This window comes from Rhamphochromis sp. 'chilingali', assembly GCF_963969265.1.
Source record: "Rhamphochromis sp. 'chilingali' genome assembly, chromosome: 19".
Taxonomy (NCBI): Eukaryota; Metazoa; Chordata; class Actinopteri; order Cichliformes; family Cichlidae; genus Rhamphochromis; species Rhamphochromis sp. 'chilingali'.
The window spans coordinates 7415935-7429446 of NC_137946.1; the positions used below are offsets into that span (position 1 = coordinate 7415935).

General features: G+C 40.7%; 1 protein-coding gene across 1 annotated transcript in view; it reads left to right on the plus strand.

Moving 5' to 3' along the window:
* The window catches only part of mlxipl (MLX interacting protein like), a 32070-nt gene extending 20391 nt beyond the window's left edge, over positions 1–11679 (plus strand). The window contains 7 exon segments of the mRNA XM_080866052.1: positions 4693–4808; positions 4962–5084; positions 5289–5416; positions 9819–9942; positions 10638–10767; positions 10872–11017; positions 11019–11679. Of these exon segments, the coding sequence (XP_080722178.1) occupies positions 4693–4808; positions 4962–5084; positions 5289–5416; positions 9819–9942; positions 10638–10767; positions 10872–11017; positions 11019–11117 (866 nt within the window). The 3' untranslated portion in view covers positions 11118–11679.
* The last annotated feature ends 1833 nt before the right edge of the window (positions 11680–13512 follow it).

Sequence of the window (13512 nt, forward strand, 5' to 3'; positions counted from 1 at the left end):
CATTTTTAGAGAAGTAAAGTTTTACATCGGTGCAACCCACTCAACCCACAAATGCATTTTCCTTGGAAATGTGGCTTTCCAGCAGTATAAAATTTATTGCCAGCAAGCATTATTACAACAAAGAAATAATCAACTAAGCACAAATTTAAGATTCCTACATTTTTTTGTTTTGTTTTAAAGAGAAAGGCAGCGATTCACCAATCAACAAAAAAACTCTCTTTAAATTACACAGCAGTGGAGAGTAGACTTTATCAAAGTAGATGTCTTTCTGAAAGCGCTGTAACTAAGTTTAAGAATATAATCCACCCACTGTTATCATCTTCAATGCCCTGTACCAACATAGAGCAGAGCAGCTATCTGAATACTACTCCAACAGAGGTCGATTATCTTGTTAATAATTTTACCTCCTCACTACGTACGACTCTGGATACTGTAGCTCCGGTGAAAACTAAGGTCTCTAATCAGAAGTACCTGACTCCGTGGCATAATTCTCAAACACGTAGCCTAAAGCAGATGTCTCGTAAGCTGGAGAGGGAATGCCGTGTCAAAAATTTAGAGGATCATCATTTAGCCTGGAGAAATAGGTTACTGACAAAAAGTCAGAGCTCTTTTGAGCCAACCATCCCTTTAACATTAACTAGTAATGACTTCATGAACTTCTTCACAAAAAATATTTTTATCATTAGAGAAAAAATTACCAATAATCATCCCACAGATGTAATGTTATCTACAGCTACTCTTAGTAACATTGATGTTAAGTTAGACTCTTTTTCTCCAATTGATCTTTCTGAGTTAACTTCAATAATTACTTCCTCCAAACCATCAATGTGTCTTTTAGATCCCATTCGTACAAAACTGCTCAAAGTCCTGCCATTAATTAATTCTTCGATCTTAAATATGATCAACCTATCTCTAATAATCGGCTATGTACCACAGGCCTTCAAGCTGGCTGTAGTTAAACCTTTACTCAAAAAGCCATCTCTAGACCCAGCAGCTAATTATAGGCCAATCTCCAACCTTCCTTTCATGTCAAAAATCCTTGAAAGAGTAGTTGTCAAACAGCTAACAGGTCATCTGCAGAGGAATGGTTTATTTGAAGAGTTTCAGTCAGGTTTCAGAGCTCATCACAGCACAGAAACAGCTTTAGTGAAGGTTACAAATGATCTTATGGCCTCTGACAGTGGACTCATCTCTGTGCTTGTCCTGCTAGACGTTAGTGCAGCATTCGATACTGTTGACCATAATATCCTATTAGCGCGATTAGAACATGCTGTAGGTATTACAGGTACTGCACTGCAGTGGTTTGTATCATATCTATCTAATAGACTCCAATTTGTACATGTAAATGGAGAGTCCTCTTCACACACTAAGGTTAATTATGGAGTTCCACAGGGTTCAGTGCTAGGACCAATTCTGTTTACATTATACATGCTTCCCTTAGGCAGCATCATTAGAAGACATAGTATTTTTACATTTTCACTGCTATGCTGATGACACCTAACTCTATCTATCCATGAAGCCAGATAACACACACCAATTAGTTAAACTGCAGGAATGTCTTAAAGACATAAAGACCTGGATGGCCGCTAACGTTCTGCTTCTTAATTCAGATAAAACTGAGGTTATTGTACTCGGCCCTGGAAATCTTAGAAATATGGTATTTAACCAGATTCTTACTCTGGATGGCATTACCTTGGCCTCCAGCAACGCTGTGAGGAACGTTGGTGTGATTTTTGACCAGGATATGTCCTTCAACGCACATATTAAACAAATATGTAAGACTGTGTTCTTCCATTTGCGCAACATCTCTAAAATTAGAAATATCCTGTCTCAGAGTGACGCTGAAAAACTAGTTCATGCATTTATTACTTCCAGGCTGGACTACTGCAATTCATTATTATCAGGATGTCCAAAAAACTTGCTGAAAAGCCTTCAGTTAATCCAAAATGCTGCAGCAAGAGTACTGACAGGGACTAGAAAGAGAGAGCATATTTCTCCTGTTTTGGCTTCCCTTTATTGGCTTCCTGTTAAATCCAGAATTGAATTCAAAATCGGGCTCCTCACATACAAGGTCTTAAATAATCAGGCCCCATCTTATCTTAATGACCTTGTAGTACCATATCATCCTATTAGAGTACTTCGCTCTCGCTCTGCAGGCCTACTTGTTGTTCCTAGAGTATTTAAAAGTAGAATGGGAGGGAGAGCCTTCAGTTTTCAGGCCCCTCTTCTGTGGAACCAGCTTCCAGTTTGGATTCGGGAGACAGACACTATCTCTACTTTTAAGATTAGGCTTAAAACTTTCCTTTTTGCTAAAGCATATAGTTAGGGCTGGACCAGGTGACCCTGAATCCTTAGTTATTAGTTAACTAAGGATTAGTTAACTAATAACTAGTTATTCTGCAATAGACGTAGGCTGCCGGGGATTCCCATGATGCATTGAGTTTTTCCTTTTTAGTCACCTTTCTCACTCACTATGTGTTAATAGACATCTCTGCATTGAATCATATCTGTTATTAATTTCTGCCTCTCTTCCACAGCATGTCTTTTATCCTGTCTTCCTTCTCTCACCCCAACCGGTCGCAGCAGATGGCCGCCCCTCCCTGAGCCTGGTTTTGCCGGAGGTTTCTTCCTGTTAAAAGGGAGTTTTTCCTTCCCACTGTCGCCAAAGTGCTTGCTCATAGGGGGTCATATGATTGTTGGGTTTTTCTCTGTATCTATGAAGCTCCTTGAGGCGACTTTTGTTGTGATTTGGCACTATATAAATAAAATTGAATTGAATTGAATTAAATTATGGGCCAATATTAAAGTAATGTTCATCAGCATAAAAGAAGTATGAAGACCTTGACTGTCTCTTGACTACTGGTACATTACATAATATCATCAAAAGAGTCTGAGAATGGAGAAATCTCTGTGTTTAAGGGGCAGCACTGATAATAAATACTGGATGCCTGTGATCTTCAGGCTCAGGCGGCACTGCATTAAAAACGTGAATGTAGTCAGGAACACTTCCTGAAACCTTAAAGCTCTGATGTGCAAAGAAGAAGCGGTATGTGAACAAGAAAGTGGTGTCATTTTAACATTGAATACACAAGCAGCTGTTAAAGAATGTTACTGTAAACATTAAAAGTCACAGAGCACAATCTGACTGCTTCAAAATATAAATATTTGTTGTGCTGTGACAGGAGCTGACAACTAACTAATAAGAGATTCACTTGCAGAAACTAATGAGCAGCTGATAAATGAGTTTATTCTTTTAGAACCAAAGTTATTTTGAAAATCAGTTTTCCTGCTTGAGCACTGCAGAGTAAATGTTATTTTAATTATTTATTAATCTGCAGCTCATGACCAAAAAGAGAAACTAAATCTAAATGGTCAATCTTAATTTGCAAAGTGTTGCTTTGTTATCAGTGTCACAGTCTGGCGAGGGCAGACTGTAGGTGTTGGCAAAAGGACCCAAACGCAACTCCATAAACTGAACGTGGCGTAGATTTAACAGAAAATAAGCCGTTTATTGAGGCCAGCAAAAGGGGAGTACAAACAGCAGGACACAGGTGAACACTAAACCATAGCCTAAACTGGGTGAACTAAAGCTAAACATGAAAAACCTTAAACGTGGTGAACTGACATAGAATGCTGACGTGAGGGTATGGATGAGCAGACGACCTGACAAATGACATGCAAAAACAGAGGACTTAAATACACACATGAGGTGATCAGGGGAAGTGGAGACACATGAGGAAACAGCTGACTAACATGAACCTAATGACAGGAGCAGTGAAGCTAAATACAAAGAACCAAGAACACACGACTCCTTCCAAAATAAAACAGGAAACATAATGAAACGCAGACATGACAACCAGAACTTGACAAGGTAAGACACAGACATGAAACACATGAAGAGCAGGGGAGACTTAACATGGATTGGAAACACGAGGGGGAATTAATAAGAACTAAAATCACCTAGGCATGGTAACAAATGAACTTAGAAAACCTGAAGGGCTTAACATAAACTATAAACATCAAAATGAACTAAAACTCAAAACACTGGGTCATAAGACCCAGGACCGTGACAATCAGACTTCTGTGGAGTCTCAAATCTAAACTCATCATTCAATAAAGAATGTTATTTTCAGCCATCCCAAGTCCGTTTACAGTGCACCCTCACTATTTAACAATTATATCTATTTATGGTTGATGGACATTTTGTCAGTTTTGGTGACCCAAATTTATTACACAGCCTATTCAAAAACCTATCATGATAAAAAGTATCATATAGTGTAACAGTGTATCAGTTTAATAGTTTTTGGCCTCTGCACAGTTGGGGGCTGGGCTGCTACAAGCCACTTAGCAACCCACCCCCAACCCAAGCTCCTCCTTTACCGCTCTCCTCACCTTCACCTTTCCTGTTATGAATATTGAGTGGCACATTGAATGCAAAGCCCCAGAGGAGAGCCATTATACCAAAGATAATAACTGCAGATAAAAATATCAATCTTCTTTTGAGCGTACTGGTCCTGACTAAAACTGTACTGCTGAAGCCTTAATTAAATGCCAGCATCCACAGCCACAACATGTCTAGCTGATTTAATGGATTAAAAACTCATTACTGCAGGGTTTGACGCACATAGGTGCATCTGATTTCCAACAAATATAATACATAAATGTCATGTATGTTATTTATTTTTTCTCTAGTTAATTTTCCAACACATCAAGGACAAACATCACCACCAAACCCTCTAGACAAAGCCTCCAACCCAGAGTCTCCACACTCAGGGTTCTCAGGATATGGAAAGCTAGAATCAAGTAAGGTAGGACGTCCTGGATATATTCTTTTTTATACATATAAATATAATCAAGTCCTTGTTAAGTGATGAGTGAGAACATAGGAGTCTTATTGTTATCTCAGTATGTGAATGTGTGTGAAGTGTGACAAATATATTTCTGAGCTCTGCTGTGCGCAGCAAACAGACACCAGGAGGATAACTCACATCTCAGCAGAGCAGAAGAGGCGTTTCAACATCAAACTGGGATTTGACACTTTACATAACCTCGTGACAACACTCAGCTCTCAGCCAAGCATAAAGGTACTGTGAAAACGTGTGCTGCTGCATTTTAGATGGATATGCTGAAAGTTGGAGGCAGATTGTAATATGTAACATGCAAATGCTAAGTCTTAGCATTAACAGTGCAACCAGATTTGAGCTTGTCGATTTAAATAATTATTCATAATGGTGAATAATTTTTGTATATGATTAATGTATGGTAATCCCTCTCTCTGCTGTGTGCAGATCAGCAAAGCCACCACACTGCAGAAGACCGCCGAGTACATCACTAAGATGCAGCAGGAGAGAGCTCAGCTGCATGAGGAAGCTCAGAAACTGAAAGAGGAGATTCAGCTCCTGAACACTGCCATCAAGTGAGACCTTTAGCTAAGCTCAACCTCTGCCTGTGCATATGTGAGCAGGCATGTAGGTGTATGCAGTGTTGGGAAGGTTACTTTTAAAATGTATTCCACTACAGATTACAAAATACATGCCCCAAAATGTATTTTGGGGCATGTATTCCGTTATGTTACTCAACGAGAGTAACGTATTCTGAGTACTTAGGAGTACTTAATATATTATCATGCTTTTTACAACTACATGAATATTGCTGTGTGATTTATTACTATCAGTGTTGGGGAGTAACGGAATACATGTACCGCTGTTACGTATTTAAAATACAAAATATGAGTAACTGTATTCCGTTACAGTTACCGTTTAAAAGGGTGGTATTCAGAATACAGTTAATTTATTCAAATAAATGGATTACACTGCGTTACTTTCCTGTTTCATATTGTAGCGGGTCAGGACTGTTTGGGTTTTGTTTGACAGCTACGTTCTGTTGTTCCAGGCGGCAGCGTTACGGTTGCCATGGTTACAGGGCGACGCTCTCTCTCTCTCTCTGCGGCTGTGTGTTTCCTGGGTGAGAGAGCACCTTTTCGTTGTTGTTGTTGTTGTGCTAAGCTAACAGGCAGAATGCTACAAGCATAGCTCTAAAGAATGTAGCATCATGGGGAGTGTAGTCCGTGTTGCAGGGAGAATGGACTGCCATACACGTTATGGGTCTGTGAGCGCGAGGAGGGAGAAAAAGGGGAGTGGAAAGGTACGAGTTGTCATCGAGGAAAAACGGGAGCTGGAAGCATGTAAATATAATAAGAACCACTTCAGTCAAGAAGAGTGCCTGACGAGCCCAGTTGTAAGTAAGCTATTAAGACTCGACTGTACACCGTGTTCGTGTTTTCCTCCGAAAACAATAAGTTCCGTTGGAGCAGTCTTTCAACGCCTCTCTCTGTCTCTTGCAAGAAAAGTTGACCCACACAACAAAGTAAAGCTATTTTTCGGCTACGAGCCGACAGGGACCCCGCCGTATTAGTCAGAGGTCCCTTTACTACAGTTCGGAGTCGCGGACCTTCAGTAATAGTAATAAATAACACAGCAATAGTAGTCAAAGGAGCTTGCAAAGAAAAGCGTCTGGACTTCTTTAAGTTGCTTGAAGACGTTTCACCTCTCATCCGAGAAGCTTCTTCAGTTCTAAGGTCAAATGGTGGAGAGTCCCAGATATAAACCTAGTGGGAGTATCCCCCCACAGAGGGACAAAAGGACCCCGTGATGATCCTCTAATCGCCTGAGCCAAGGTGTGAAACTGGGTGTGGGTCCCAATCAGCCAGAGTTTTGGGTGTGTTCATTGTGAAACCTGGCCCCACCTTATCACGTGAATTCCTGAGGTCAGATGGCCCAGGATGTGAGTGGGCGTTAAGGCGTCTGGGAAGGGATCTCAAAACTGGATTATAGATGGCAGAGAGTTGGTGTCGTAAACCCCCGCCTCTGTTCAAAGATGGTCGCTCACAGTGGACATAGATGGCTTCTTTCACTCCTCTTTCAAACCATCTGTCCTCTCTGTCCAAAATGTGAACATTGGCATCCTCGAAAGAGTGTCCTTTATCCTTAAGATGCAGATGGACTGCTGAGTCTTGTCCTGTGGAGGTGGCTCTTCTGTGTTGTGCCATGCGCTTGTGAAGTGGCTGTTTGGTCTCTCCAATGTAGAGGTCTGGGCATTCCTCGCTGCACTGTACAGCATACACCACATTGTTAACCAGTTTTTGTCTGAGCGTGTTGCTGGGTCTGAAATGCACCGGGATGTCATGCTTGGAGAAAACTCTCCTGTGTTTTTCTGATACACCGGCTACATAGGGGATGACAATGTTATTGCGTCTGTCCTTCTTATCCTCCCTCGCTGGTGTCTGGTCTTCTTTTCTGTGCCTCTTTGCTGACTTTAAGAACGCCCATTTAGGATAGCCGCACGTTTTGAGTGCTTCCTTTACATGTGTGTGTTCCTTCTTTTTTCCTTCAGGCTTAGAGGGAACATGTTCTGCCCGGTGGTGTAGGGTCCTAATTACCCCAAGTTTGTGTTCCAAAGGGAGATGGGAGTCAAAGAGGAGGTACTCACACACACGGACCAGTACCTCCTCTTTGACTCCCATCACCCTTTCTGAGAACCTTCACAGACACACAGCAATAGTACATTCACGTTGTTGTAAAAAGCATGATAATATATTAAGTAATCCAAAGTATTCCGAATACGTTACTGTCATTGAGTAACGTAACGGAATACGTTACAGAATACATTTTGGGGCATGTATTCTGTATTCTGTAATGGAATACATTTTAAAATTAACCTTCCCAACACTGATTACTATTACTGAAGGTTACTCGCCATACCAATTCCAATTAGATTTTTAAATCTTAATATAAAACGAGTAACAGTAGGGCGGACATTAGGTAAGGCTGCACTTTTTGCATATGTGAGCAGGCATATGCTCACATATGTGTAGAAAACTATTCCGCGCATATATAAAACAGGTCCGCGGCTCCGAAACATAGTAAAATGGTAAATGGTAAATGGCCTGCATTTGTATAGCGCTTTTCTAGTCCATAGGACCCCAAAGCGCTTTACACTACATTCAGTCATCCACCCATTCACACACACATTCACACACTGGTGATAGCAAGCTACATTGTAGCCACAGCTGCCCTGGGGCGCACTGACAGAGGCGAGGCTGCCGGACACAGGCGCCACCGGGCCCTCTGACCACCACCAGTAAAGGGACCTCTAGCTAATACGTCGGGTTCCGTGTCGGGCTCGTAACTGAAAACTAGCTTTACTTTGTTGTCTGGGTCAACTTTGCTAGCGAGAGACAGAGAGAGGCGTTGAAAGGCTGCTCCAATGGAACTTACTGTTTCGGAGTAAAACACGAACACAGTGTACTGTCGAGTCTTAATAGCTTACTTACAAGTGGGCTGGTCAGGCACTCTTTTGGTTGTAGTGGTTCTTATTATATTTACATGCTTCCATCTCCTGTTTCTGGTCAGTAACACCTCGTACTTTTCGACTCTCCTTTTTTTTTCCTCCCTCGCCAGACACATAACGTGTATGGCAGTCCATTCTCACTGCAGCACGGACTACACTGCCCATGAGCCTACATTCTTTAGGGCTATGCCTGTAAATATTTAGGGGCCACAAGTAAGGATGACATGGGCCGTGAGAATGAGACACAGGCATTAGAGCCTCTTAATCTGTGTTTTGTTTGGGTTTCCACTGGCCTGGAATTACCAAAAGTAGAGAGGGCATAGCCTTACATATAAAACAGGAAAAGACCACCATGTAATCCATTTATTTCAACAAAGAAACTGTATTCTAAATACCACCTTTTTAAACGGTAACTTTAACGGAATACAGTTACTCATATTTTGTATTTTAAATATGTTACGCTGGTACATGTATTCCGTTGTATTCCTTGTATTCCCAACACTGTTTGCGTATACTTTTAATGATTTCTTTGAGCTGTTCCTTTGCCAGGGTAGAAAGATTTCCCAGCATGCATGTTTAATAATTTCAAAAAGTTTGAATTTGTTCAGGATTTTCGCTGATCCACAAATAGTCAAATTATACATTCAGGCTCAAATATATACATACACTCACTTGTATCTTTTAAAAGGTCAAGGCCAAGGTATATTAACTTCTCATTAGTGATCATGATGGACTACAACTGGTAGTTTCCTCCTTCCTGTCCTTGCCAGCATATAAAAAAACTTATTTTACAGAACTCATTGGATTAACCAATACTCAGAACAATGGGTGTATCTAAAGTCAAAGCAACTCAAAATCAAAGGTGAACTGCAGGTTTACACAAGTTGGGAAAAGCTCTTGGAGTCATTAACAAACATTTGCAGATTCCAAGATCAGCACTTCAGACAACTGTATGTAATTCACAAGTTTCAGTATTCAGGTGTGTCACCACTGTTCTAATTTGTGGACTATGCTTTAAAACCCGGTGAGTGTGAGGAAACCAGTTTAAATGCATGCTACCGAGTCTGCCAAGAAGAGTGGTCAAATATATAGCCACAGTTATGCTAGATGGTTGTTAAGGGTTACCAAAGACATCTGGTCAAGGTGCAGCTTGCTAAGGGACATTTAATCAAATTGTTTAGGTTGTGTGTATATATTTCAGTCTGAATGTATAATTTGCCTATTTGTGGTTCAGAAAAACTTTTTTTTTTTTTTTTTTTTTGGTTGGTTTTTTTGTTTGTTTGGTATTTTTTGAAAGTCATTAAGGATGTATTCTGTAAATCATTAATCCCTGGAAAAAACTCAAAGAAATTATTAAAAAAAACCAAACAAATTGCCATGACATTGCAGTTTTCAACAATCCAATCTTACCCTGCTGACATGAAGATGCTCTGGACTGCTTTGTTGACTTGGTTTATTTCTTGGTGCAGTACGTGCCAGCAGCAGCTACCAGCCACCGGTGTCCCCATCACACGCCAGCGCTTTGACCACATGAGGGAGAAGTTCAGGGAGTATGTCCGCACACAGACTCTGCAAAACTGGAAGTTCTGGATCGTATCCTTATGCATGTAAATGTGTGAAATGTTCATTGGAACAATAAAATGCCACAAACTTAAAAAAGGTTAGACAAAACAAATGACAGCAGTATAATTGGAGGCTGAGTAAATGTTCCACTCTATTCCTGTGGGAAATTCCTATATTTCACATTGTTTCAAAACACCATTGGTGAGAATCCAAATAATGTTCAATAAATACACTTTGGTACAGTACATTTCCAGGCCTGGGCTTGTTACACATTTCATATTTAACAATATAGCTGTAGTTTAACTTGTAGTTTAGTTTAGTGTGGTATATAGTTTAGAAAAAGCAAAGTTATTTTCAATTTGGGTGTCTCTTAGCTGATGAAGTCTGCCCACTTTTGCTTCATATGCTGCAGATGAAAATGAATGGTCTTTTGATAGTAGTAGTATTAATTAAACCATTAAAAACACTTTATTAATGCAGTGCTGTTCTCAGTGACATGTCCCTTTAGCACAGTAAAGGTGGGCACTGTGGTTTATTTTGTGTTTCATACACTCGCATGTCCACTTATTGTTGACATGTGTTATGAGATTTTTAAAGAATGTCTGACATATTTAAACTGTGGAAGCCAGTTGAAGCAAAAAAAAAAAATGCATATATTAAGCAAGATATAAAATAAAGCCAAGTTTATCCTTTTATCACTACATCTTTCCTCAACTTGGTGTCAGTTCAGTATCATCATGGAGCCGCTGTTTGAGTCATATAATGGAATGGTGTCAACTGCCAGTGTGGAGGACCTTTGTCGATCCACTCTGACCTGGATGGATCAGCACTGTTCACTGCCTGCTCTAAGACCCAGTGAGTCACATATACCTGCAAATCTCAACTGCCCACACTTACAGCCAGCATGATAGCAAGAATAGTTAACTTGTTTTTGTACTTTCCTCACATGTTCTCTTCAGTGGTTCTGAGTTCACTCCGTCTCTTGAGTACCACCACGGCCATCCTGACAGATCCCAGCCTACTGCCCGAGCAAGCCACACTCGCTGTCACCCAGGGTGACCCTGCTGCTGCCCTGGACCACTCCTTACAGCCTGCCCCTCGGCAGTAATATACACCCCATGTTACCTTTGAAGAACAGCGTGAACGGAAACCCTTCAGAAGGCAGAGGAGACCACATATTAGAGAGCAGCCTGTGGAATGATTAAAAAAACACTCGGCTCAGAGACTTTTAAAAATGCATCAGATTCTCAATAAAAACTCACTATCTGCAAAAAAAAAAAAAAAGTACTCCAGTATACCCAACAGTCATAGAAATGTTATCCATGTGTGTGTGTGTATATATATATATATATATATATATATATATATATATATATATATATATAGCTATAGCAGAGTATACTGACTGCCAGAGCTCTTAAAAACACTGACCTGTTAAAATGCTGAATAATAAATTATTCTCTGACCTGCTTGCCACACATGTAAGTGTGATAAGCATTGGCTCTTTCAATTATGCAGGTCAATTATAAATCATTCTCCTAATAAGCAAAAGAAACCTATTTTGGACCCGGGATGGTACAGAAATCCCTTTGGGGTTACAAGGTAAAAAATCGACAAGCTCAATCATGTGGAGCCTATGCACTGTGGTGACCCCTTGTGAATGATGGAGCAGTAGCTTTAATATCAATAAAATTGTCATTGGAGAGCCCTTGCAACTAATGTCATGTAACAGTTTCTACACTGTGCACATTGAAACATGGCCTGTAGTTTATTTTCTGCACTGGTATTAAGCTTTTCTTTATCCTTCTGGTTTGTCACATTGGGAAAATTGTGCCCCATTCAAATTACCTAAGGAAGATCAAGACCTTGAAATTAAAACATTCAAAGGGAATTCTCCCATCACCATTACAGCTTTCACACTGTGAAGTGTCAAGCAGCAGATGAGTCTGCTGTGAAGTTTTTCTTTTGGGAGATATGACTTCAAAATTAGAAAGTGAACTGGTCCGCTGTGGCATACAAGGCTTAGTATTAAATCCTTCAAGCAGAAATACTGTGGAATCATCCCTCTATGCAGTAGCGGTTTTTGATACGTGTCGCCCAAAAAATGCTCGTACTCATGCTGCCCCAACATCAGCCAGCGCATATTGGGAATGGCATAGGCACCGATCGGTTTTCTATTGCCCATTTGCTGGGAGTAAGGACGCCCTTCGTTTGCGAGGTGTGCCTGCTGCTTGCGGCACAGGGAGGAGAGGTCGGGGCGGCGGGGGATTCTCTGACTGGCTGGAACAGCATCTAATAACCAACTCGCAAAATAAAACAAAAATAAAAACAAAACAACAAACACGAAAACACCAGACATCATGATACAGACTTTTAATTTGCACCAATGTTTTTTCTAAATTCTATGCGCGAAAAGTGAGCGCAAGAGCCCTCGGTGCGCCTGCTCGCTGCTGAAGTCAAAGTAAACTTTATTGTCATCTCCGCTATACAGTCCAGTATATATATATAGAGAGAGACGAGACGACGAGGCTCCAGTTACAGCAGTGCAAGTAAACAAACAATAAATATAAGAAGAGTAAGAAAATAAATATACACTTTAGGACCAGGGGTGAAGGGATCAATAACAATTTAAATTTTATAATTTACAGTTTGATTTGATTTAAAGTCTCACACACAACCCGTCGAAAGGGGAGGGGGGCCGGCTGCTTCCAAATAGAGCACATTTCATTCATAATGCTGTAAATCCAAGCCCATTACGTATTCATGATTTGAATCCTGGGTTGTGTGAAGTAAATAAACCCTAGACAAAGTGAATCTGTGAACTAAGGTGTTGGTCTATTAGGTTATGTTGTGGCAATCCTCGGGTTGGGGGATTTGTGTTCATACTGGAGTGCAAAATTGAACTTTTCTTGTCCATCTTCCATTGGTTTTAAAGCCATCAGGTGCTCAGTTTAGAAAAAATAGAAAAGAAGAGGAGGAGAAACGAGCAAAAGATACAGGTAAGCAGATGTATCATTGGATAATGGCAGGTCATCCTGAAACAATCAGAATACTTTATTACTAAGGAAATTATGTGGATTACAGTTGCTCCAAAACGAAATGGTAAAAATAGTAACAGTAACAGACTAAACTCCAAACAATACATTATGTTACAGATTTAAATATTAATTAGTCAATGTCAATTGTTGATTTGCCCTGTTCTCATTGTATGACGAATTATGATGACTGTTTGCCGTTTGCATACAACACATACTCTCTCTCTCTTCATATGTGTGTGTGTGTGTGTTTCTCTGGTGAAATTCAGTATGGTTCTGACAGTTTTATGTTAATGTACAATGCTTAATATGTTTTATATGTATGTGTGTGTATGTGTGTTGGGGGGGGGGAGGGGGGGGCCGCCAGAGGGAGTGTTCGCCCGGGGCGCCAAACAGGCTAGGACCGCCACTGCCTCTATGTGTCTCTCTCACTTACTCAGTGTGCTTGGCTCCATGCTGCAGTGGCTCCTCCGGATCCATAGAGGGCACTGTGCTGCAGGCAGGGTCTGACAAGCGCAGTGTAGGGGTTTTGTTCCCAGAGCTCCTTGGTGCGCTGTCCACTTCA